The sequence below is a fragment of the Lytechinus variegatus genome, chromosome 2 (genome assembly GCF_018143015.1).
Source record: "Lytechinus variegatus isolate NC3 chromosome 2, Lvar_3.0, whole genome shotgun sequence".
Taxonomy (NCBI): Eukaryota; Metazoa; Echinodermata; class Echinoidea; order Temnopleuroida; family Toxopneustidae; genus Lytechinus; species Lytechinus variegatus.
In genome coordinates this window covers 2,815,089-2,840,317 of record NC_054741.1, presented here as the reverse complement: position 1 = coordinate 2,840,317, position 25,229 = coordinate 2,815,089, and the positions used below count along the sequence as shown (strand labels likewise).

The following is a 25,229-nucleotide window of genomic DNA, read 5'->3' as shown; positions in this document are numbered from 1 at the left end:
GAGCTTTATTTAAGGAGCATAAAAGTATGCCCATACATATTAATCATGCATAAATTACCATTATTTTCATGAAACAAATAATTATATGACTTTGTGGATGAGGTCATGGGCCAATGGCGTAACAATTTTTGGCCCGATCGTGAGGAAGCCCCCCACCACCCTTGGAAAAGGCAGTCTTGTGCAGTCTATACATGCAAGTTAAATTTAACTTCTTTGTCCTACCTTTTGAAATGACTCATATGATTCTTCTCCTTCACGTGGAGGGTTCACCACCACATCCATTACAGCCTGGCAAGAAAATAATACAAGAAACTTGTTTTTTAAGACTGCATCAAGTTTAGAATATAAATTCTTGCCTTGCTTTCAGTTAAAAGTTCTTTTACACCTTCATATAGTGTTCATATACTGTCTACAGACCTGCCAACCTCTGGGTATGAAAAACTGTATTCTGTAATTAAAAGTGTATTTTTCTCCAAAAAAGGTGATTTCATAACAAAATGCTTGGCGCATTTGCTCATAGCAGCGCTCAAGCTGCATGCAAGCTAAAATGCGCACTGCTCTTGCAGATGAAAAAAACAACAATTGAAACGTGTGTATATCTTCACCCTGGTTTTAAAAAAATTATTGAAAAAAAGTTACCTGAAATAACATTGATCTAATAACCATATTTGTGTTTGTTTTATGAAATAGAGACATTTAGAGATGATTTGCTCAATAAATTACATTTTTGTAAAAAAAAAATATTTTTTATTTATTTTTTTTACAAAAAATGTATTTTTCAAAGAAAAAACATACTGCTGTATTTTGTTTGCAAAAACATACTAAATACACCTCAAACGTACTGGTTGGCAGGTCTGCGTCTAGCCTTACTATTAAGTTCACCGAAGAAAAACAGAACTGTGGAGAGACCCTGTGGCCTTAATAGACTGCTTGTTTAACACATATTCTTTTCAATTTGGAGGCAATATTGGTAGCCACTAAAGACAGGTTTATACAGATGACCACTAATTGAAAAAAAGGTTCGACTGTAAGTGGTTGGTACATGCACTCCTGTCAGATCTTTGTTTGTCCAAACTGTTCATCCTAATTATTCTAAAATGCTTTTTTTTCTTGTACTTCTATGTACTTCTTAGTTCTTTCAGTTTCTTTTCTTGATTTTCTAACACAGTTCAAGCACTTTGCAGAGTAGATTTGATGCATTATGGATCAAATCTATCACCATCAATATTGTTATAACTATATCATTATTATCATCACCACCACCATCATCATCCTTTGAAATACTATTTCTAGCGTTATCAATAATATTGTTACTAATGTGCTTTCTTTGAAATGGATATGAATATGCAACCGTAAAAAAAAAATCATGAAAACTCAGTTAATACCTTTCAAGTTTGCCCCTAAACATTTACGGGTCTCCAAAGATGAAATTTAAGGGCTGATCACACTTTTTCACTTTAAATCTTACCTGCCCGCTAACTGTTGGGCAAAGCTTTGCTGTGCAGGCTTTGAAGAGTTGAGCTTGTACATCAGGATCAATGTTTACTAGTTCACAATATCCACCTCTTAATCCACACCTACAATGAAAGAGCAAAATAGCAAACAATAAATCCATTCATATTCATAAAGTCATCATCTACACATGAGATGGATTAATGATGGGGGGGAGGAAGCACACTGATTTAGTTATTATTAAGACACAACTGATACAGGCATGAGTGCATCAGTAGGTGTTATGAGAAAGAGGCAACTATGGAACAGTTAAGCAATTTTGGATGAGTGTTCATAGCTGACACACACTCACGACTCATACCGACGCATACACAAACCTGTGCATGGTTTGTTTTATACAATGGTGGAAAATTTTTGGATAAATCAATATTTTTTGCAAGCATGCATAAGTAATTACAAGTGCATTTCTAGTCATGCAACTATTCAATTAACCATGCATTAGCAGGGCCGTCGCCAGGGGGGGTGCGGAGGGTGCGAACGCACCCCCCTTCAGAACCAAAAAAAAATAAAATAAAAAAAAATTTAAAAAATTTAAAAAAAAAAAATTAAAAAAAATTTAAAAAAAAAATTAAAAAAAAAAACAACCAGAGGGGGGGGGTAGGGATACTTGAGGGCTCTTTTGAAAAAGATCTGGCCGGCGGGCTATATAACTGCATGAAATTGAGTTAATACGTTGTTTTTTGTGTTTTTGTGTTTTTTTTTCATAAAAAGCACCCCCCCCCTTGAAAAAAGCTGGTGACGGCCCTGCATTAGTAATAATGGACACATGGCTAATAAGCCAGTGGGCCCGTCTTACAAAGAGTTGTGATTGATCCGATCAATCGCAACTACATTTGTATGGAAAGCCAGCAAAGTCAACATATAAAATGCATGTTTTGTTCAAAAATATTTCTAGTTATGAATATATATCCATAAATTCATTGATTTCTTGACAATTTGATGTGTTCTTTGTTTAAAATTAAAAAGGACATTTTGCAAAATTCCTGCAGAAAAAATTATGACAGGCACACTGATGGATTCCCATTGAGTTACGATTCATTGGATCAATTGTGATCAATTGTAACTCTTTATAAGACAGAGCCTGTGATCAATCATAACTCTTTATAAGACAGAGCCTGTGATCAATTGTAACTCTTTATAAGACAGAGCCTGTGATCAATCGTAACTCTTTATAAGACAGAGCCTGTGATCAATTGTAACTCTTTATAAGACAGAGCCTGTGATCAATCGTAACTCTTTATAAGACAGAGCCTGTGATCAATCGTAACTCTTTATAAGATGGGTCCCTGATGCATGGCAAGCCTAAAGTTGTACAGAGATTCTTTGTGAAAATTACGGCTTTGGACTCGTATCATATTTACACCTCCTAATTCTGTGCCTAGATAATTTGAAGAAAATGAAAACAAAAAAAAGCAGTAAGAATAAAATGTCTATTTTACTTACTCTCCCATGTATCCCTTTGACGTTGACATGAAAGACGCGAGTTCCTGTCCTGCGTAGTCAGGTCCTAGGTCATGGAGTACTTTCTTGAAAGAATAAAATTTACTACCGGCAGCATATACATTGTCTTGATACACCTGAAATTCACAAATAAAATCGAAGCATTTGCTATTGAAGTGTGTACCTCCGTCATAGCCAGATTTCTCAAATGAAAAAAAAGCTATGGAACACATAACTAAATGTATTGTTACTCATGTTATGGGAACATGAATCAAACTTTAAGTTGATCTGTCATAAGGTTTTAGGAATCATAAAGGCCACCGCACACCTTACGACCCGACCGGACGCCGACTGGCTTAAGGTTTTTTTTTGTCATAAGGTTTTAGGAATCATAAAGGCCACCGCACACCTTACGACCCGACCGGACGCCGACTGGCTTGCGACTGGGTGAGGGGAGATGAGTCGCAGGGCAGTCATAAGCCTCGACACCGCACACCTTGCGATCCAATCTGCGACTCGCGCAGGCACTTTTTGCTTTTTGGCATAGCATCTGAGAAATTGCGCTTACTACTTCTGATTTTCCTTGCGACTTGTCTCTGACCGGTCTGCTACTCTGAAGCTGACAAGCGCTGTGACATCACATCTCCCCTCACTCAGTCGCAAGCCAGTCGGCGACTGGTCGGGTCGTAAGTTGTGCGGTGGCCTTAAGATCAAGACTTTTTCAAATATATTAATGACCTGTGACATTTGACCTCTGAACTTGATATCCATGACTCTAATCAGATCATTATTATTCCTATACATATTCATGACTTTAGTTTGGCGATGATACGTCAAACTGTTGTAAGTTATTGCAAGAAAGAAATCAGGAAGAACCTACATTTAAACACATTGCCTTTAATAGCAACCTCCAGGTGGGCAGAGTGATAAAGAATTAATGCATAATCACACGCATTACTGTGCACAAAAGAGACAGGAAATATCCAGCTTGAGATCAATAATGCAATGCAATATTCAACTGTATGTTCTTTTCTATGATTAACTTTAAAATCATTACACAAGTATTACAGCTTTGACAAATGACTATTGTAACAGCTTTTCCTAAACAGTTGGAACTAGCATTGATTTAAATGTTATGGTTCAGTCAAGTTGGTACTTATTGCCAAATCTGCAAAAAATTGAAATATTGTGTAATAAAAAATAAGAATAAAGCATTGTGGCCCAGTGGATTAGTCTCCGGACTTTAAAACAGAGGGTCGAAGGTTAAAATCCCAGCAAATGGGGTAGTTTCCTTCAGCAAGGAATTCATCAACAGTGTGCTGCACTCGACCCAGGTGAGGTGAATGAGTACCGGCAGGATAATTCCTCAAAAAGCTGTATGCATCTGAATCAGTAGCCTATAGCTTAGCTGGGGTAATAATAATAGCAAGGCCCAGTGGGAGAACAGTTTTTGAAACTGAAGTGGCTACCCCGGGTAAATATACTGTTATTATTATTATTAAGAAATATTGAGTGGGAACATCCTTGACTCTCATTTGCAAGTCACTGAGCTGTGCATATAATCATTTTGTGACAAATAAGCTAAACTTAAAAATGTTATAAATTTTTTTTACAACCGAGTTCGATAAATTTTTAGCATTTGCCTGCTGAGTCTTCTCTGTCGCTTTAAATAAAAAATTTCTTGGGTGGACTTGACTTGACCTTTAAAGCAGGGTTGGATTCCTTCAAAGCATAAATGACTAGGGAGTGTTTCTTGATGAATCTGGTCTGATAATTTCACTGACTAATTCATTCTGAGCCAATCAAATGCAAGGATTTCAGTAGCTTATAACAGTTGTCAGTGAAAATCACAAACTATCTGTTTCATGAAATACTCCCATTTTCTAGTAGTTAAATTCAACAAACCTCATCAGCCAATATAAAGAGATTCTCCTTGTAAGCAAATTTGATGACGTCTTCTATATTTTGCCGGCTAAGTACTTGGCCTGAAATGAAGAAAATACAAGAGAGAATTGTATATCTGTGAACCCTCAATGCAACATGCATGCATGTATGTAATTAATTCATAAGTCATTAGTCAAGTTAGAACAAGCACTATTAGAAGGAACAATTGGAAGTCTCGACAGGCTTGCCTTTTTCTTCCGTATACTGATGATGATTATTGAATTATGTCTGCTTTCAGTGTTTACACAACACAAAAGCAAATAAAGGCTTGGTAAATTAATTACAGAACTTCTATACATGGTAGAGTGAAGTGAAACACCTGTTTAAAGGTGAATGTGTTAGCCATCACAGTTTCCTTATCTAGGCTATGCCTATCTAAGCTGGGGTATTTTAGGAGATCATAGGGGGGGGGGGGGGCTCGCAAAACCCTCTTGAACTCTCAGCTGTCGACCATGCGATTTAAATTGTGCCAAAAATTTGCATTCCTGTTGTCTGGGACATCATCTATAAAATTGCATATTACTTTACTTCATTAAAAAAGTTGCTAAATGATTATGATGTAGGAACCCTTTGTGGTGTTCTTAATAGCATATATGCAAGTGGAAAAAAATTATGATGTCAGATCAATTTCTTACGAATTATATTGTTTTTTGCAATTTCTAATGGATTTCTTAGTTTTTCAACATTTTATTTTTCATTGTTTTTTTAAATTTTGTCAAGAACTCTTTTGAGATCATAAACAAACAAATCCATTTAGACCAGCAAAACTAAAAATAATCATACATTTAAGATTTTTAGTTGAAAACACGATTTGCATTGACTTTGTACACAAAATCATGTTCTTAGAGCAATTTTGGGTCTGACATAAACATACAAAATGTTTTGTAAATTTAGAACCTTGTACCGGGGCATCACAAATTTGGTCACAAAAGATGTGCCAAATTTGAAAGTAAAAAGTCAGCAAGCAGCCCCTTAGAAAAATTTAGCATGTCGAAAATATTGCACAAATACTTGAAGGTGGACTGTGAAGGCCCCCCCCCCCCTCCCTGGCCTAGATAGCATTACAAATGGTCTAAAGATCCATGAACAAACTTGTGATATAAGAAAAATGGAAAGAAAGAAAGAATAAGAAACAAGAAAGATAACGAAGAGGGAACGTTTTGTTTGAATTTCACTCAAATCAAAGGGTAAAATATCAGTTTGTTGCAGCTAATTTGAAATCAATGAGAAAAGACAAGAAAACATAAAAGACAGAATTATTTTTTCTTAAAGAACATTTGTCTTTTATATTATATTTAAATTACATTCAATCATACATCAAAAATGAAGAGACAAATTTCTTTACCTTTATTTCAAATCCCAAAGCTTATATAAAAGAAGGAAATATAAGATATAGACAGAAATTCTACAAAGAAAGATATGAATACACATTAAAAAAATAATAAATAAAAGAGCAGATACACATGTTTGCTTGATCATACTAAAATGAAGCTTGGAGAAAGTTAACTTCATCAAGCACACCACTGACACAACTAAAAAGTTCAAAAACACCATTTCATGACATTTACGGATATACTGATAAGAATCAGAGCTCAACTAGCCCTTTTAACCTTGTTATTCTGATCAATGTTCAAAGTCAAGAACAGAGCAACCAGGTTCATTTCCTCTTTAAGGATATCATATCACATAAAGCTCATAAACAGCTGTCGGTAAAATCAGTTCATCAAACTATGGAGGACAAAATGCCAAGAACAACCATCACATGATTGGATTTTTTTTTATTAACTTACAAGCAAAATTACTTCTTTTTTTCAATTTGGGAAATGTTGTTTTTCACATCATAAACACAATAATTTGTTTGTATGGTTATATTTTTGAATGATTATCATTCATACCAATTTTTTTTTTACTTTTACAAGGACATAAAACTGGTGAACCATGGTGGAAATGACTGAAAAACACTATAACTATAATAACTATTAGGAAAAAAAAACAGAAGAAAGAAAGTTCCAAAGTATGCCTTCTTTCTCCAGTTTTGTCAATTAATAATCGCTTTCATTGGCCCATATTTTTTTCTAAATTGAGAGACTATATATGTTAAAATTTGCCTTTATTCCTGAAAACCAAAATACTTCCCTCAAGTTGAACTCTCATAAAAAAAAGACTAGGTAATCTGTTGCATTATGTTCAAAGGAACGAGCAGGATGTGTCAACTTTGGGTAGGCAATTCAATAAATTCTTTTATGAAAACTCTCTTTGAGTTCTAATCCTCCTCTTGTCACCTCTGCAAAGCAAAGTTTGAGAGAAAAGACTTCTCCAACAGACTGATACACATTAAAGGTAAATGCTAGTTTTGGTAACGATATCAAAATGAGTTCGTACAGAATCCAATGAAATGACCACCAAAGTGTCTGTTTGTATAAATAAAACGCATGTGCCAAAGGATTCTGGAAGAAATTGTGTAATTGCTGAGAAATCAGCATATAAGCACAGGATTCGGGTAGGGTGTCGAGCCCGACACTCTAAGCAATAATTATACATTGTCCCACGTGCGCTTATCTGTGTTGAGGATCTTCGGTGTGAACATTTTTCAGCGTAGATTTCAAGATTACACAAAGTTCAGTTAATGTAATTGTACCAGATCTAGATCCTCGATGATATACTGACAATTAAGCCTTGTTTTACAGACTTTCTCATGAAATCAGTGTTTACTGCAACTACTGGAATTTCTCTTTAATCCCTTTTTTTTCTGAAGTAACTTTCTATAGAAGTGTACTTCCTTTTTCGTTACTTTATCACTCATCTGCAAGTGGGTTAGGATCATCCCATGTTAATGGGTTAAGTTTAAAGCTCATAATCCCTTAGTTCGGAAGGTATTGACTTCTGGCAACTTTTTATGGTGCCTCCTTACAAATGATTATGTTACACCTTTTCAGTAGCTTTTAACAATAGCTAATAACTTGTCCCTGATAATGGTTTCATGAAACAGGATCCCAGTTCCTGCACTAATGTGGCCTACCTGTAGGGTTTCCTGGGTTGATGATTACTATAGCTCTAGGTGTGCAGTGCTTCCGTGCTTCATCTATCGACCTTTGAAGCTCGGCTATGTCAAGACCCCATGCGTTGTCTTCATCGAGGTAATAATTGATCTGGAAATAATCAGAGAGAATAAATAGTATTTAAAATCAAACAAAACCTATTGAATATTGAAATCACTAATGATGTGGACATATTCTCATTTGCAACGTGACCGACATCACAAATGTTAGTTGGGATGATCTCCACAGCATTAGTGATCTCAACATTCAAATATTCATGAATTTCTTATTGTTTGAACTTTCATTTGCCTTATTCTTTGATTTTCTGTTTTCATACAAGCTAACTTGTTCCAATGATTCCATTCTCCTTCAACATAAAAATCATTAAAATGACATGGCAGAATAGTGAAGTGGTCTTCAAACATCATTAGGCATTTTAACGAACAAAAGTTACATATGTTTGTTTCTGACTCAAGAACAGTGCTATTGTCGTGTTTATAATTATATGATCTTTCTTTATTAAAACTCTGATATATTTTTCCAGTCCAGGTCATTTCTTAAACCATTTTGTCTTGTTTATATGCTGATGTGCTTGTTTCTGTGTTTGAGAAAAGAGGATTAGCCAACTATATGTAGTGTACATGTAATATAACTATCAGTATCATGTCAATATTTGAATGAGATTAAAGTGTGATAATCACTCCAGGACTGAATGCCATTTGACAACCTCAAACATGCAGCTGTCAAATTCTGGAATTATACGCAAAGCTTAATGCCTAAATCAATTAATTATACACTATCTTAGACACTTTTTTGACCTATGAAATCAATTAAAAGATCAGCACTTCCAACAATTGGTTTGTGATAGAGGGCCCAGGTCTAAATAACTCTTGTACAGAATACTTACATACGTGACCTGCAAACCCAAAACAATAAGTCACCAGAGAAGGATCTCTGTATATAGCTAAAATAGTAATATGGTCTTCCAAAAATTGGAGTAATTTCTTCTTCACATTGTCAAACTTGTAAAGTTAACTAAGAAAGAGACACAAGAGTTTCTTTGACACCTTTTTTTCTGGACTGTGTGATAGTCTCACAGAAATTGCAAAGTGTACATATCTCATGCTTGATTGAACCCCTAACTTCACACCTTGTTTACTCCTTATTCTTTGAATCTCTAACTGAATTCCTTCAACATCAATCTAGTGCTCTGGTCACATATACTGTACACATGTCCAGTAGAATAACACCAGCATGTAAGTGTTGAGTTTATACATATCTACAGTACACTCTACAGTAAAACAAGATGACTTCTGTTAATGTAAGAATGGTACCTGTCTTGCATTGATCTCTGCTAATGAAGCTGAATACAAGGGATACTGTGGAATGGGGATCATGACACCAGTCTTCTCTTTACCTTCTCCAGACACCAGCATCCTAAGTACAATCTAGAATTTAAAAAAAAGGAAATAAATAAATAAAATTAAGGATTTAAACATATATTTAGAATTGAATAGCTTCTCTTTAGGGAACTTTAGAATACAATAACACAAAAATTTTAGTCTCATTCAAGGGAAATAATGATCTGGTATTCTTTAGAGACTAGTTGTGAATGAACAATTTACAGCATTCCAGAAACTTATTTGATGTTTGTCCGAAACTGGTATCAAGAGAATACATGTATTCACAACAAGACAGCATTACAGGGATCACACACTTGATAATAATATTCATGGTAACCAAAGTTGCTGCGCTAAAATGCATGACTCGTCTCACTCTGATTCCAAAATAAACATTAAGAACTCTTCATTGATTATCTATTATTCCCACTGGTATACTCACTCTAATGGCCTCGCTGGCTCCAGCAGACAGCATAATATCCTTTGGATTGCTCTCCAGTCCTCCATCTCTCCTCTTGATGTAGTCTACCACGTCTTTACGGATGATTTCAAGCCCGGTGCTCTCACTGTATGAACCTTATGGGATGGAATAAGATTGAGTGTTGAATTCATGGAAATATTGCTCAATTCATTAAATGATACTTAGAGGTTTAATATTGTACAAAGCAAAGTCAACCATGGTATTAACATGAAAAGAAATCAAACTAATGATTTACAATGTATCTTATAAAAAAAGAAATTCGTGATTATCCAGCCCGACGTTATCGCTGTTTGAACCTGATAGAGTATTAAATAAAGTGTTTGAAATGACTGAAACATTATTTAGTTGATTTAGTTGAATATCAAACAACAACTTTACACAGCCATGCTCTACAGATTTTTCGGGAGTGGTGTGTATTCATTATGAGTAGGTGTGTGCATCAAATACAATGTATGCTATTCTTGGAAGGGAGCCAAGCATATAATGAATGAAATGAAATTCACCTTCACAAATACATGCTATCTCTTGATTAAGTTAAGAAGAAAGAAATATTGATCCCCATAAGGCGCATTACCCTGATACCATTTTTTCTGTGAATAGACGTGATACTTTTCTGTGTATTGTAGTTATAATTCAGCAATGACTCTTTACAGTCATCAATATTTTCAGCCAGGAGTACCCCTTTACAGAAAAGTAGCGTGCTTTTACATGCTGTAACCATTGAGTGGACATTAAGTATGACCCAGCTACGAGAGTCCAATACAGTTTACACATGAAGTCACACATATCAGAAATTGGTCACTGCATTTTAGAGAGCTACATGTAATTTTTTTGCTTATTGTATATTTCTAACAGGACCAACCCACATGTAGGGGAGAGTGGGGTACAAGGCCACCTTTTTTTAATATATTTCCACAATCGTATCTTTTTCATGTAAAGCAGTTACAGTAACATGATCATCCATTAAAAATGTTCAAACTAGTCAGCCTTGAGCCATATTTTTGTTGGGTGGACTATGAAATGGGGCAAATAAGGCTGCGGCCGCCTGATGACAATTTCATATTGCTGTATTCGAAGTAAAAATACTTCTGTTGGTTTGATACAATCATTAAACATTTACCAATCGCATTATTAACATTTACTTATATACCAAAATACGTCCCCATTTTAGGATTAATTTATTAATCCTATCCCATATTATGGACAAAATAAGGATTCTCTAATTGTGTTTTCTACTGTCCAATTATATTATTGTGCATCTATGTGTTTCATAGGTAATGGAGTCGTAGTGATGTCTACACCGAATTTTAATTATCTGTTAATCTGGGTGACCTCATTAGCCCCACCAAACATAAGTACAACAGATAAGGCATGAAAAGTTTACGTCCTAGTGCCCCCTCAATTAAACCGAACAACATATCATGAGGCAGAACAAAAAAAATGAGACCCTATAGCCATCCGCATTTGTTCAAATCCTCACTGAAATCCATTGTGTCTTTTATTTTTTGTCCCATATTGTGCTCTACGGAAAAGAGGCCTTAACATATAAATATCAAAATTTAAGCCCAAGTACACAGTGAATTTTCGAACAAATTAACAAATTATCTGACATAAGTGTACATGTACAATTCTGCCCATGCATTTTCCCAAATGAATCGAATGTCCTTTTCATGAACCATTTTGATGCTACACATTATGTGCTTGTTCGGTTGGCTTTTATAGAAAATAAAAAATAAAAAATAATACAAAACAGCATCTAGGCATTCTGTACAATGTATGTTCAAGCATTCAGCATTCCATTCACCCCTTTTACAATGGACGATAGAGTATAGTTATTATTAATATCCATTCGGCCTACAATGTAGTATCCATGATCAATGACTGTATACAATTTCTTTCTATGAATTCTAAGAAACTCAAGCTTTAGTGAAATTCTTTCTTCTCTCTGGCGCTCTTTGATCCCCATGCTCACTCAAGGAAAGTATTTTTTCATGAGGATTCATGCAAAAGGGTCTCTTGAAAGTAACAATATTGATGAGTTTTAATAAACATTTTAGTCGTAAATACATTAAGAGAAAGTACGATTACAATAAAATATCAAAAAAGAACAAAAATTTGTTGCTTATTATCCAATCAAAATAAATTCAATATTTTTCCCCTTATACATAATATGTACGCCTACATGTAATTACATATCTGTAGGTAAAATCAGAGCTTCAAAGCTAAAAAAAAAATCATCACACAGATTAACAAAGTGAACAAAAAAATTGCGAAATTCTTCATGCAATATTTGCCTTAAAAGTTAAATTTTGCACTCTTGATGACTTTTTTTATTTCAAAGTAGGCTTTCTTCAGGTGGCATAGTTAGGTAAAACATCACATGTACTTTTTTTTAAGCAAGCATAACAATCAAGGCTTGACGAATTGACATTATAATGATTTTGTGTATTTTTAAAGGTCAATACGTTCAGGACAAAACTAATAAAAAGCTCCTAAATTTGTTATATTATATTTGTAAAAAAAATCAAATAATTTGATTTGTTTTTTTATCCAAAAACTTTGTCACCACTCTTTTCCTGTCAACATAGTGATGTGTTTAAAAATCATCAAATTTCCAACATTGGTGACAAAAATCACAAATACCAACGCAAAGGTGCTCCTTACTTGTATTCCTAGGGACACATGCATATGGACTTACATGTACCCAGACTCAACCAATTTATTTAATTGTAATCTGCTATTTTCAATCAATATGATAGGGACATGTATGTTTAGTGCATGGTAATTTGTTGAACCTTCAATGCTTGAACTTTGAACAAGTGGCAGTAAAGACACCTCACACATGATGCCCCTGTGGCAAAAATGAAATGAGATGCACAAGACTCCCTCTAACCAAGGAGTACTATACAGTCCAGTGTCGAAAGCTCTTATATTAATGCTTACACCATATGCTGAAGTACATCCAGTACAAGCACATGTATAGTACTAAAATCTTGAGAACTACATGTACATGTATACACTGCGACACTCGCAGCCAAGCCTCCCCCCCCCCCCCCGACGTTTAATTTGAATTACACAAGCATAGTTCAACTGAATATTCCACTAAAGTTTTAATACTATAAAATATAGGTACATGTGCTGTCATGTTATGGTTCGCTCTATTTCATTTCAGTTATCTGCACTGGGTCAGTATGGAGATGAGTACATAATTTGTTGGTATGAATAGACTCACCATTTCTTGTTTTATACATTGATATCAAACTTATTATGCCTTTGGAGTCCTTTTCTCAACCTAAAAAAAATGGTATCACCTTCAAGATGGATTTGTAATCAGTAATGCATTATGGGTAAAGCAAAAGATCATTGACTTCACTCACGATTCCACCTTGATTGCTTTATATATATATTTTTTTAAGTAGAGAAAAGGACCCTAAAGGCATAAACAAGTTTGATATCAATGATTCAGAGACTAATATCCATCAGCATAAAATGGAAGTTTAGGTCAATTTATGGAATGACAATATTTGTTTTGCCTGAATTTTTCACAAATAGTCCAACATAGCTGATCCAAATGTAGTGTGACATCAACTGAAAACAAAGTTTCAGGGTTAAGAAGATGATAGTTTTGATAGTTTTATTTCAAAGAAACATGGAAAATTTCAGCAACTTTTGGTGAAACCAAGAGATTTTGTATTTGTTTATTGTTCTTTTTTGTTACCCCTTCACCCCTTCAGGTACAGTAAACACTTGTTTTATAGTGTTTAAACTAAGCTTAATTTAAAACTTTTTACAAATAAATTCAATGACTCCAGCTTAGAAATTTCAGTGTCTGGTTTGTTTGATGGAAAAGTGGTTATATCTTAAGGATTGGAATGATTTATCACCCATCTCATGATGAGCAACTGTTTTTTTTCTCTGTAAAGTAGAGACTAACTGCTTTGCAAGAAACTTTATTGCTTTAGGGCCTACATACTTCCACTTGTTGACTTTGAAAGAAAGAAAAAGGTTTAACAGAGGTGAGATCAGGACGTTTTCACTGACAAATCTACATGTACTCTGAGCCAATCAGATGCAAGGATTCTGGTAGCTTATAACAAACACTCAGTAAAAAATCACAAACTATTTGTTCCTTGAAATGCTCCCCTGAAGTTCGGGGTCAAACTTTCTCAAGTGGCAGTGATCTCAAGGTCCAATAGAGGTTCATGATCAGCCAATCGGATGTAAGGATTTTGGTAGCTTATAACAAGTGCATGTAGTCAGTGAAAATCACTGCAGTATTTCATGAAATGCTACCCTGAAGTTCACATACCAGGGTCAAACCTTTTTCACGTGATGGTGATCCCAAGGTTCAATGTAAACAAGACTCTCCCTCTGCCCTCGAAAGCATTAGTCTGCTGTGCAAACCCTTCACTCGAGATTAGGGTCTGAATTGCAGCCTACTCGTGCCTTGTGCACTGAAGGCCCTCTCGCCTGAATTGAAACAGCAGGTTTTGTATGTGCTGGTCTTTGCGTGGAGACACACTTGTTGATCAAAGTTTCAATCAGGGTCTGTGCCTACAGACTGTGAAAGCCTGGCCGCAGAAGTTTAGTCCAGGTACTTCTTACTCATAAAATATCATGGGTTGATGGCAAGGGTGATGTCTTTTGTTTGACATTTCACAGGAATAGACTTTGGGTCTGATTGCTCTTTCACATGTGTTTGAAAAAACACCATTTGCATGGCATTGATTTTATCTCGCTTTGAGATCAGAAAAAACAAACAAACAGAAAGGACATTATGCAGGAAAACTTGATTTGTTAATTTTGAAAGATCCAGGGCAAACATTAGCATTGGAAATCTCATAAAAAATAAAAACCAGAATGGAGTTTAATATTTAAAGCTGCTCCGTGCACAATATACCTTCAAGATGCCCCCCCCCCCATCTTAATTCTAGCATGGTGTCGATTTCCTACATGGCTCTGGTACCAAACCCTGGATGCGGTCCAAACCAAATTGCGATCTCTAAGCTCCCCACCTACCCAAAACACTAGAACTTAATACCTCTCTACTGATTTTCTGCACGTACATTGTAACTGAGTCATCTGAGCAAAGTTTCTGCATGCCTTGGTCTTGTTCGCTTTTCCAATGTGCACAAGTGGAGGGGGGGACAGGGCAAGGTTGGAGTGAGGGGTTGTGGTGGTGGTGGTGGTTACTTTAAAGGGGAAAATAAGTTTATGTTACAGTGGTAATTACAAACTGATTTAAAAATGAGAACAATCAAGAAATCAGAATGACCACATACATGTATGTCAAAAGAAGCTGCTGAAAACTGCTTACAGAGCCAATGGAGTGAATTATACCCCTTTCAGTAACTCACTGGCCCGGGCCAGGCCCGGGCTAAGTCGTAAAATTTTGAGTTTATGAATGGCACGGGCCAAAATAGCCCGCGCCAGGCCCGGGCTATTTTGGTGCTGCTTTTATCAGCGCCAGGCCCGCACCAGGCGCCGACCAAAGAGTTTATGAACGGATAGCAGCACCAGGCCCCGGCCAAAATTCCTCGCACGGTCAAAGGTCACACAATTCTGGCCGTGCCTCCGCATCGCGTGTACATCAAATTTACCGCGCGAATATTCAGCGAATACGGAGCACTTCCGCTCTGTATATGGCGTGTTCAGTTACCATGACAGTTTGCCCTTACGTGCCCGAGTTTTTGAATGGGTGATCGTAAAAGTGGCGCGGCTCTGCTATAGTTACTGAAAGCATTTTTTATCGCTTGGTGCGGACTATTTTAGCGCGGGCCTGGTACGGACCCAAAAATCATGAGTTACTGAAAGCGGTATTAGAGAGTCAAAAGGGGCCTAATTATATGTCTGAAAGAAATTAAACAAGGCACAAAAAGGTTTTGATAGAAGAGATTACTGCAAATTTCAAATTAAGTAAATTCCTTCCTCTTTTTAAGATCTTATAATTTCATGTACAAGAACTATCATCAGAACCTGAGCATCCACTGAACTGACATACAAAAAGCATGTCATATCTAAAATTGATCAGTTTTGAAGGCTTTTGTAGTCAATTGACCTTGCATCTGCTTAGTGCTTATCTGCAATTTAAATATTTCTTCACAAGGGGCGCAGTACTAAGAATATAATTTATGTGTTCTTTTTTTTCTAATTACGCAGCTCTAGAGGCAAGGGGTGTATGTAGTCATGTGACATTGTTTTTGACAAAGTTCACCATCTTATGATAACACGATCTTGATAAATTTATGATAGTATCATGGTTGTAGGTGCATTTTACACACAGGCAAAAGTTAAGAGACTAGCAAAATTGGTAAATTGCCAATTCGTCTATTGCCAACTCCTCCACTCATCTCATGGTCTACCTTAATTACATGTAGTCGAATTCCATCCATCCATCAATGTTTCATCTACAACCATTTGGTCCAATCATCATCGTCTAATCACCAATTCATCTACAGACCTTTTCGTCTCATAACCAGTAGGTCTAATATCCATTTTATTTTTGTTCATTATGCCCAATTCACACTTGGTGCAATCAGAACAAATGGCAAGGACTAAATTGCTATTGGACAAACTGGTTATAAGACGAAATGGTGAGTGGATTAAGTGGCAATTAGACCATGTGGATGCGATAGTGGACGCACTGATGGTACACAAGCTAGTAATTTGACAAATTGGCAATTTGACGAACTGGAAATAAACCACTAAAATTGGCAATATTCAGCAAGTTTTTTATGCCTACTGTACAAGTACCTACATGTAAGACTCCAGTGTCGTAGGGTCTCGTAAGCTTTCATAATTGAATACTCTACAGGGTACTGAAAGACTTGTAATAATAAAAATGATATATGCACTAGACTAATATTTACAATCAGCCAATCAAATCAAATGATTTAAGTACATGTAGCCTTAGACTGTTTTGTAATTTTTTTTAGCAAGTTTTATGAAATGGGACCTATATCTGTACATGTGTTTATCTCTTTGAGGTATCCCCCCCCCCCATCTCTCATTTTTCTTCTTTTAATCCTTTTCTTGGGCTTTAAAATTATAATACAGAGCCGTAAAATAACATGTACATCGGTAAATGTACAAAAACATAGTCCTCACCTCACTAACAATAGTTGATTTGAATACAAAGAGAATCAACAATCCCAACACTGAAAAGTTGTCAAATTCAGATATAAAAACGAAGCTATGAGAAACTTATTACAAGTTACTTTTTAACAAAGACAGTTAAATGAGCATAAATTAGGGGACAAAATGCAGATGATGTCATATACTCATTATATTCTTTTGTAATTTTCTATGAAAAATAGATCTTTCAAAGTTCGTCCTAGATATGTACAATGTACAGTGAAACGCCTTGTTTCACTGCACCGTTAACAATAAAGATGGCATCAATGTACGCTAAGAGCTTCTTCATGACCAAATTACATTTAAAAAAAATGAGTGTGTAAGGAAACCAGGTCCTTGTCTGTCACTCCAAAGTTTTATTAAAATTCTCCATTTAACATTTGGAGGAACTGTGAAAATTATAGCAGACTTAGGCTAGGCCATAGTAAAACACATATGTACTACTGTACATCAGAAAGTCTTCAAATTGAAAATTCCCCTACATGTAAAGACCCCTATGGCTTTCCATACATCCTTGACATCCGTTCAGCAAACCACGTGGCAATATCCATTCATTAGTCTACCTACATGTAATAGGGCTAACATACATGTATTACAGTACAGTGTGCATGGGAAACTGAGCAAGTACTACAGTACCAAATTACGTACAGTGGAAGTAATTGATTGCATTAGTATTTCCTTTGTACATGTACAGTTATAATCTGTGAAGTTCCACACAGGGCAGAAGTGAAAGTGACAATGTGGGCTGTGATGTAGGTTAATGTCATGTGAAGGTCAAATAAGGACACTTCCAGTGCTTCAACCTGCATGAAGTATTGCATCATACTATGATCAGGGAAACTGAATACGGTAACTCTAACTTCCATGCTCTGATGATGGGGTAATAATAATCATCACAACAACAAAGACGGTGATAATAATAAAATAACAAAAACAACAATAACAGCAACAACCATCATCATCATCTGAGTAACAATGGTTGCGTCCGCCCTGGTTGATCCAGGGTCTCGATTCATAATACTTGATAAAACAAATGCTCTATTTCTATTAAACAAGTTTACAATCAGACTATCAAATCATATTATTATTTCAGTAGCTTAAAACTGTTTTTGCGAATTTGTTATTAGATGGGCTCCAGATTTGTATGGTCCAACGTTTTTATGGACCAAACTCCGCCAAAGTTTGGCCCAACAAAAAGTTCTAGGTGGGAATGTACAGGCCTACATTTACAATGTACATTTAGTTTAGCTGAGGGTTGGGTAAACAGCTGATAATAATACTAATAATGGTGGCTACTTATATAGCGCACAGGTCCACCTTTCGGTGCTCATGGCGCTTCAAGGAAAATAAACAGAAAACACAACAGTATTAGAAAACAAACAAGAATAGAATTTCAATTCTCCTTAATAAACACAATATTAAACTGTTAATGGGAGATTATATAACTTTTTAGCTGGGACTTGAATGTTTCTGTAGATGAAATTTGACGTAATTTGATAGGCAGTTGATAACGCCAATCTTGACAATGACATCACTATAATGTACAAGTAGGTCTGAGAAGGGTTAAGAGGATGATGCCAACCACCTTTCAGATTGAGATTTTCTTACCTAAACTGCCTCCTTTGCATCCATCCAGTATCCTCTGCGCCCTCTGCTTTGCATCTGATGGGAATTTGGGATCATCCATGAGCGCTGGATATGTACATAGAGCTACCACCTACATGCATCAAGGAATTCAAGTTGGGGGATGTCAGCATTGATCGGCAAAACATATCTCATCTTCGTATTGAAATTTCACACCAAAGTATAACCCATAACAAAAGCCGGGTGATCTTTATAACACTGCATGGATGTGAATCAAACAAACAATTTGAAGATTATTTTGTGTTATTTTGTTTTTTAAACCATCACTCTATTCTGAAATTACATGTACATTGTAAACAAAGTGTGGGAATATTAATACCAGTATAAATCTGACTGCACATGGTGTGTGGACATCTGCCTCTCTGTCAAATTGTACTTATTTTTGTCAAGTACATGTTTAAACATCTACACATGTACATCATTGTATGTGAGTGACGGTGACCACCAATACATACGTACATGCCCAGGGCCAGAAGTGCCCACCAATGTAAATAATCATGTAATATGAATCATATAGATACCCCTCAAGTATTGAAAGATAAGATGGTGCAGGTGATTTATGACCATTTGAGAATTAAAATACCCCTACATGTGTATTTCATTTGCTATTTAAAAAAAAAATCATGCATGTATCCTCAGCTGCATGTCCAACTGACTAACAAACGGCAAAAGTATAGTTGCAATGAAAAATGTGTACACTCCTACATGGAAGAATATTTTGTGTACCAATCCTCCCCCTCCAGCCAAAATTAATAATAAGAATTTCTTGAACCAGATAGAAAAGTTATTACCAAAGGCTTGCACAGTGATTACTTGGATTTAAGTTAGGCAACAGAATGAATTGATTATCAAATGCACCAATGCTGCTGTTTAGTGCACCTGGGCTGTATGTAAATTTCTCCTTTTACCAATACAGCAGGTAAAAGTTTTAATGCAGAATTAGTTCAATATCTTTCATTGTAACATCTACAGAGACATTTAAGTAAATATTATCAATCTAACATTAAAATCACCAAAGAGATTTCTTAATGCTCGATGTATAGCTTAGTGATTGCTGGCCTTAAGTTTATTACAAGGTCTGAAGCCAGGCCTAAGTCACTGCAAATGAGTTCAAAAGTTTTCAGTACAGTTGATTACATAGCAAAATAAACAACAACGAACTACGACAACCAAATTTAAAGGGGTACATAAATGAAAGAAAAATAAATTGATTGGAGTTGGATACACAAAGTTTCTAGTACTAAAATGAAATTCAAGTTAAGTGCCCACTGCTTGATACATGTACATTTCAGGTGTGATCAAATACCTGGTATGAACTTCTTTTATAGATTTCCAGCAAAATATACATTGCAAACTTCTTTGGGGTTGGGTAGATGGTGGTAAAATAAAAGATAATGTGACTCCTTTAAACATGATTTCACAATTTGGAATAATTTCTGCACTGTATTGCTACAGTACAAGTGTACATTATTTCAGAGAGACATAGGCTAGAGCAGACATTTCCTTATATGAAAACTTATTCAAACAATATGTAAACAAATATATGTCAATCCTCACTATAAAGGCAAGTATTTCATTATGATCATATCATTTCATTAGAGAATTTCACAAGGTCAATTTAGCATTTCACTATCAGATATGAGAGTCCTAAAGCAGACAAATCAATCTCAAAATACTGTAGGCCTATGAAGATAACCTGTTAGTTATGCACCCTGTATGAACATAATGCCAGTGGGCTATAACTTGTACTAGTAGATCCATTTACAAACTACACACATGATGCAGAATAGAGAGGAAGAGAATATGATCAGACCAGTGCATGGCTAAGATCCCTTGAGAATTTGCATGTATCACTTACCTGTCTGAGAAATGTCATTGGTTTTTGACCCATCGCATGAGCATCTCCAATATTGCACTTGATAACTGAGGGGAAAGCCTTGGTATCTCCCTGTAGTGACGAAATCAAATGTAATTAAACTCAGATTAACTCTCAATATGAATTATGATGGTCAACATTCCACTTCAAGATTGACGACTAAATGAGGAAAAGACAAAGCCTCTTTCTTTCTCACAGTTTATCTATTCTATTTTCTTATATTTTGGGGTTACTTAAGGTACATACATTCAGGTCTTTTTACCACTTGACAGGCATAACTTGAAAGAGCAATTCTGGTTCATGCTCCGTCAATCTGAACATTTCAACTTCAATGAAGGAAAATATCACATCTGTCAATGCTGTATAAGATCAACAAATAGCCTAGCTCACTGTCCCACTCTAAAGTCAAAACTCATCCCACTACCATCTCGCCCAAGACGCTCTCAATGCAGGCGACTCCAGCTCATCAACTGCAAAACAACGTACAGGCCCCCTGTACTACAGGGAGTCATTGTTTCTGACACACACCATTAAAGAGAATTATCAAGTAGTGGCAAATGACAAAAAAAAATTAATTAATTAAAAAAAGATTTAAAAATATCAAAAAAGAGAAGAAGAAAGCAAATAAAGGGGGATGATACTAGATCTCTGGCTTGAGACATTGCAGGACAGGTGCCTTCTACACTGACCTTATTCAACTTGCCATAATAATCAACTCTATGATTGTGGGCAACAATGGGAAGACAAGACAAGTTCATTGACCCTAAATGACCTTTGACCTTGGTCATGTGACCTGAAACTCGCAAAGGATGTTCAGCGATTCTTGATTGTATGTCCAAGCTTTATGAACTAGATCCATATCTCACAGATGGAAATTCAACAAATACCCCTAACATCGCTAAACTCCTACATGTATGACCTTTGACCTTGGTCATGTGACCGGCCAAAATGTTCAATAATACATTACCCTTATGAGTAAGTTTCATGAACTAGGTTCATTTACTGTCTGTCAATGTACTTTCTAAGTTATGATGACACCTCAAAAACTTAACCCTACGTTAAGATTTCGATATTGATTCCCCCAACATGGTCAGAGTTCATTGACCCTCCATGACCTTTGGTCTTGGTCATGTGACCTGAAACCAAAGCAGGATGTTCAGTAATACTTGATTACCCAATTTACCCTTATATCCAAGTTTCACGAAGTAGGTCCATATACTTTCTATGTTAATGATGTCATTTCAAAAACTTAACCTTAGATTAAAATTTGATTTTGACTATGCTATGCAGGTGAGACAAAAATTTTTTTTACATTTTTCCTGGATTTTTTTTATAACTGCATATTTTTATTCATGAAAGACTGTAAGACTGAAAGCTCAAATTAGTGATTTTTGTCCTTGTTTGTTGCATAAATTTGATTTATGACAGGTGATGTTTACAAAGGAATGTAACTTTAAAAATCTAACACCTTCAACATGTAGCTTAAAATCCTTATCTTTTACAGGGAATACTAAAAAAATCAAGAAATAAATGGAAGTCCGTTGGTGAGTGGGGTATAAATTAGTCTTGAGGACTCAATGATGTTTTTTTTTATTTTGACATATACATGTATTTCTTCATCATGGAGTCTTGAATCCCTGTCCATGTACAAGAGACACATGTACACAAAGATGGATTTCCCTAGGAAATCCATAGTTAGAGGGTGAAATCGGATGGTACATGTAGGGTCGAATTTTATTTATGAAAGATCCTTCAGGCGCCAATGCGTACATAAAAGAGATAAAAATTATTTCACTATAAATGGTAAAAATGAGACGTTTCTTACCAGACCCGATCTCATGTAGATCCCACTTGTTCACTGCTACCACCCTGCCTGTGGGGAATCTACAGGTAGGACTATGGTATGCCAATGTTGTACAAAGCACACACTTTAAAAAATTATTAAAATATCACTTTTGTGACCAAAATTACTAATTTCCATACAGTTGCAATTTATTTTTCATTAGTAACTTGTGAATAATTTTTGTATTCACCAGAGCGCTCAAAGACTTGAATTTGGGGCATTTTTTTGGTACGCCCTCTATTAGTGTAAAGTAATATGGCAAGAAAATTTTCATTTTTTGATCTCTATTATTAATTAAGAAAAAATAATTTAAAGAATCAAATTTAAATAAGAGTCAAGTTGTATGAATAATAGGTGTAATGGAGACTGTCAGTGTAAAAAATTCAAGCATTTGCCCCAAAGAAAAAATAAGCCAAACGTTGCCACCCTTATTTTGCCACACATGGAGATATAAGTAAAACCAAGGTATTTATATCATAACCTTGTTCATTGAATGAGTGGTAGATCCCGTGATCAGTTTGTTAACAAAGCAAAGACAATAGACCTGACCTTTGAACCACTTCATGATGACATACATGTACATCGTACTAGCGATGCCGTTTTAAAGAACAATTTATAGATAAAAATTATTTTACAAATACCGGTACTAAAATTTAATACATGATTATAAATAATTAATAGTATTAACTAATTAAAATGAAATTCGACCCTACAAACCGATTTCACCCTCTAATTATGGATTTCCTAGGGAAATCCATCTTTGTATACATGTGTCTCTTATACATGTACATACATTTTGTACATGTACTGTATGGATGGGGATTCAAGACTCCATGAAGAAGAAATATATAAAAATATTTCTAAAAACATTATCATGCAGTCCTCAAGACTAGGTATAAATGGCACATAGATAGATCTACATGTACTTAAACCTCATCTTCATCTCGATATTTTCAGGTCAGTGCACTAGATCTAGACTAAATGATTTTTTTTTCTTTAAAAGATTGCACAGAAGAGACAGTTTTTTTAATAATTGGTTGATCTAATAATAATAAAAACATTGGTTGAAAAAAAGGCCTAACAGAGATAAAATATTGGACATTCTTGTAACATCTAGATCTATTCAACTTACAAAGATACATGTAAGAACCAATTTAAAAATAGATCTATATCGAGACCGATTCGAGACTGAGAGAGGACATCTACAGTCATAGAGATTCATACATGTAACTTTAATAAGTCTCAGTCTAACAGTCTCTTTAACAGTAGTATGGTAGATGGTCCTAAAGCTACACACCACTCATCGCGCATGCAGTTTTTAATGGCAAATGCGCACTCTGTGTGTGGAACTGTGACTAGTGTGATGAACGATTCCTAGTCAATTTTTTCTACATACATGTAGGCAGCAGCTGCAGTAAATGCAGAGAAAACCACAACTGTTTGGAATTTCGGAGTTATATTAGATTTTAATTCATATTATCCTATAATAATTTGAGCATATTTTAAAAATTGAGGACAGGAAATACTATTTTTTGGACGATAAGTCGAGTGCATAACTTACATGTAATAAGAACCCCTTACATCGGGCGGCGAGATCAAGAGGTGTTCTGAAAACATGACAGGATTTTCGCATTAGTGAGTTTTGGGATATTTTCGTTTTGGTTAAGGATCTTTAGAATATTCACCACAAATTAGGGCCCAAATTAGTAAAAGATGATTTGTTCAAATATTAACATTGGCATATTTTATATTGTTTGTAAATAAAGTGCATAGCTTAAGTTTAGCCTTTAGGTCCCCCCATCATGCCCATCATTAATAGCGAGCTAATTGCTACAACGAGAGTCTAAACTGGACTTATTTTTTCTTCCTGTGATAAAAATAAGAAATAAACAAGATATTAAATAAAACAATTTCTAAAAATTTATATTAGACTATAAAGAGTCAGAAGATGAACAGTCCAGCAAGGGCATGAATGATGATCGAAATTCAACTCCCATGACTCCCGCGCCTTCCCATTCAAATTGCCGGGTATTCATTCATTCCCGCGCCGGTATTGGCGCGGCGACCATACCTGTTCCAATTCCTTCTGAATCTGCGTGGCACGTTGGACGATGGGGCCTCTGACGGCATATTCCATCAATCGTATGTGTGGATTCATTGTTTCTAAAGACAATACTTTGCCCCTCTTTGAAACTCCATTTCCCTGACAGCTCATGGTGCCGTTGGTGATGAGGACTGATCTCTCCCCGTTCACTGCCATTCTCAGAATGCTTGGTTGTCGCGTGATGAACTTGCTCGCGACACTTCGGGCTCTTCCAAAAGTTGTCATTACGAAAAGGGTTATCGCTATACGTTACGGTCAATGTATATGTAATGTACACAACACACTGCACTGTCAGCACACTTCTCCTGCGTGATACCCAATCAAGCAAGTCTAACTCTGTGACATGTAGTAGAACCCAGCTTATTATAATATTATGCAACTTTGTAGTGGTCCACTGATCAGAATTGAAGAATTGATTGATGAAGTGAGAGTATCCCAAGATTATTACAAAATTTTGGGAGTGAAAAACGTTCAGAGAGAGCGCTCAGAAAAGTCTTACGTGAAGTTATAACGAAGCTAGGTCATGAGATACTATAGTAGGCTAAGTGTGTACAGCGGTTGGTGTAATATTTAGGATTTCGGGCATGCAGCCTGGATTGATATGCATGAACGAATATTGAATAATAATCTTTAACATAATTGAATAAGCCAGAATTTTTTTCTTGGTCTTCAGGAGATTGGTATCCGGATGGGAATGTGCATACATTTAATGTTGACAAGACAAACTGGACTAACTTTTAATTTTGTTTAACGTGTACCACGGAAGACTTTGCTGAACTTGTGGGTAAAACTTGCCATGCAGGCCCAAAATGA

The 25,229-nt window shown here is 35.7% G+C and overlaps 1 protein-coding gene across 1 annotated transcript in view; it reads right to left on the bottom strand.

Annotated features, from left to right (window-relative positions):
- The window catches only part of LOC121407064 (alanine aminotransferase 1-like), a 31,271-nt gene extending 6,302 nt beyond the window's left edge, over positions 1–24,969 (bottom strand). The window contains exons 1-10 of the mRNA XM_041597983.1: positions 24,384–24,969; positions 20,452–20,541; positions 18,558–18,666; positions 9,777–9,910; positions 9,269–9,382; positions 7,916–8,045; positions 4,858–4,937; positions 2,956–3,089; positions 1,469–1,577; positions 223–288 (exon numbers count right to left, since the gene is read on the bottom strand). Of these exons, the coding sequence (XP_041453917.1) occupies positions 223–288; positions 1,469–1,577; positions 2,956–3,089; positions 4,858–4,937; positions 7,916–8,045; positions 9,269–9,382; positions 9,777–9,910; positions 18,558–18,666; positions 20,452–20,541; positions 24,384–24,641 (1,224 nt within the window). The 5' untranslated portion in view covers positions 24,642–24,969. The remainder of the gene's footprint in view (positions 1–222; positions 289–1,468; positions 1,578–2,955; positions 3,090–4,857; positions 4,938–7,915; positions 8,046–9,268; positions 9,383–9,776; positions 9,911–18,557; positions 18,667–20,451; positions 20,542–24,383) is intronic.
- Between the last annotated feature and the right edge of the window lie 260 nt (positions 24,970–25,229).